Source organism: Sinocyclocheilus rhinocerous, unplaced genomic scaffold (assembly GCF_001515625.1).
Source record: "Sinocyclocheilus rhinocerous isolate Xijiao unplaced genomic scaffold, SAMN03320098_v1.1 C36740284, whole genome shotgun sequence".
NCBI classification, from domain to species: Eukaryota; Metazoa; Chordata; class Actinopteri; order Cypriniformes; family Cyprinidae; genus Sinocyclocheilus; species Sinocyclocheilus rhinocerous.
The window spans coordinates 1-1,649 of NW_015785525.1; the positions used below are offsets into that span (position 1 = coordinate 1).

General features: G+C 30.3%; 1 protein-coding gene across 1 annotated transcript; it reads right to left on the reverse strand.

The window, feature by feature from the left end:
- Positions 1 to 264: 264 nt before the first annotated feature.
- On the reverse strand, positions 265 to 1,080 carry LOC107736499 (choline transporter-like protein 2; the record flags this gene model as incomplete). The annotated part of the gene is made up of 3 exons (XM_016547891.1): positions 265 to 417; positions 740 to 852; positions 997 to 1,080. Coding segments are annotated over 3 exons (350 nt in total), but the record flags the coding sequence as incomplete, so codon positions are not given.
- Between the last annotated feature and the right edge of the window lie 569 nt (positions 1,081 to 1,649).

Below are 1,649 nucleotides of genomic sequence, written 5' to 3' on the forward strand. Positions count from 1 at the left end.
AATTATTTCTAAAGGATCATGTGACACTGAAGACTGGAGTAATGTAAAATAAAAAATTAATATACATATTAAAATAGAAAACAATCATTTAAACTATTATTATTATTATATTTCATAATATTGTAATAATATTTCAGAATATTACTATTTTTACTGTATTTTTGATCAAATACATGCAGCATTCTTTCAAAAACATTCAAAAATCTTACTGATCTCAAACTTCTGAATGGTAGTTCATTCATTTTTGTACTGCACATAACTGACATAATTGATATAAAAACTCACTGAAGGCAAGCCAGGTCTGCTGAATCTGTAAGTACACAGAGAAGTCAGTCTGTAGTCCCAGATCCTTGATAGTGACGTCAGAACCGGCCTGTCCTTTCAGACTGGCGTACTGCATGTAACAATGGAAAATACCTGAGGAGAATCAGGAGAGGGGATAAACATGAATTAAATATTTACAATTACCATTAAATATTACACTATTTTGTGTCATACAGTAAAATATGACATTACTACAATACAGAATTGGAAATCGAATGAAAATCATCAATGATGATAATGAGAGTCTTAATGTCACAATGCTTAATGTTCCTAAAAACAGGCTTCAATTTCTTGAAGCAAAATATTTTTTAAATGTATTTTCTCTTTAAGGGTATTACTATAAATGTGTTAAGGTTAAACAGCACATGTAGACACAGTGTTTTTTGAGAGCTGTAGACAAGACAAGAACCCTTACCGTATCCAATAACAATGATGACCATGATGATCATAACCCAGACCATGACTCCAGCCAGACAACGCAAGAGTAGAATAAAGATCAGACTGACCAGCATGGCGATCACCAAGCCACTGAAAAAGACCGCACAGAGATTTGACCAATGCTAGTGCAATTAATCTAGTAAACATTAGAACTCACTAACACTAAATCTGACTGCCATAAACAAAAACACTGAATAGAGGGAATAAAATGAACCTAGAATTTCACACGCTTACAGGAGTATCCAGTGCCAGGACTGAGTATAGTCCTCAAAGATCCTCATGGCTACCGCCCGAGCCTCAACTACAGCATTGGATTTCCTGCAAAAATCAAAAATATGTATTAATTATAATCAATGTGATTATATTTCAATATGATTCACATAATATTTTATATAATATTATCTAACACAATAATATTATATTCAGCGTTATTATATTACATTATATAATATTATTATATTATCGTCACCTGAAATGAAATGCATTAAAAATTTAGCATTTCAGTTAGTTGCCAAATTAAGCTAGTTTAAAATGAATAAAAATGAATATAAAGTATACAGACATAAAAATAAACTGACAAAAACACTCAACAAAATTACTATAACTAAAATTAAAATGAAAGCCGAAAATGTCAAAATAAAAACTAATTAAAAATATTAAATATTATAATAGCATCTCGGTCACACTTAGTTTTGGGACCAATTATCACTATAAACTTTATTTTACTTCTAATTTGCTGCTTATTAATAGTTAGTAGGGTAGTTGTTATGTTTAGGTATGGGGTAGGATTAAGGGATGTAGAATATGTTCATGCAGAATAAGGCATTCATATGTGTTTTATGAGTACTAATAAACAGTCAATATGCTAGTAATATGCATGCTAATAA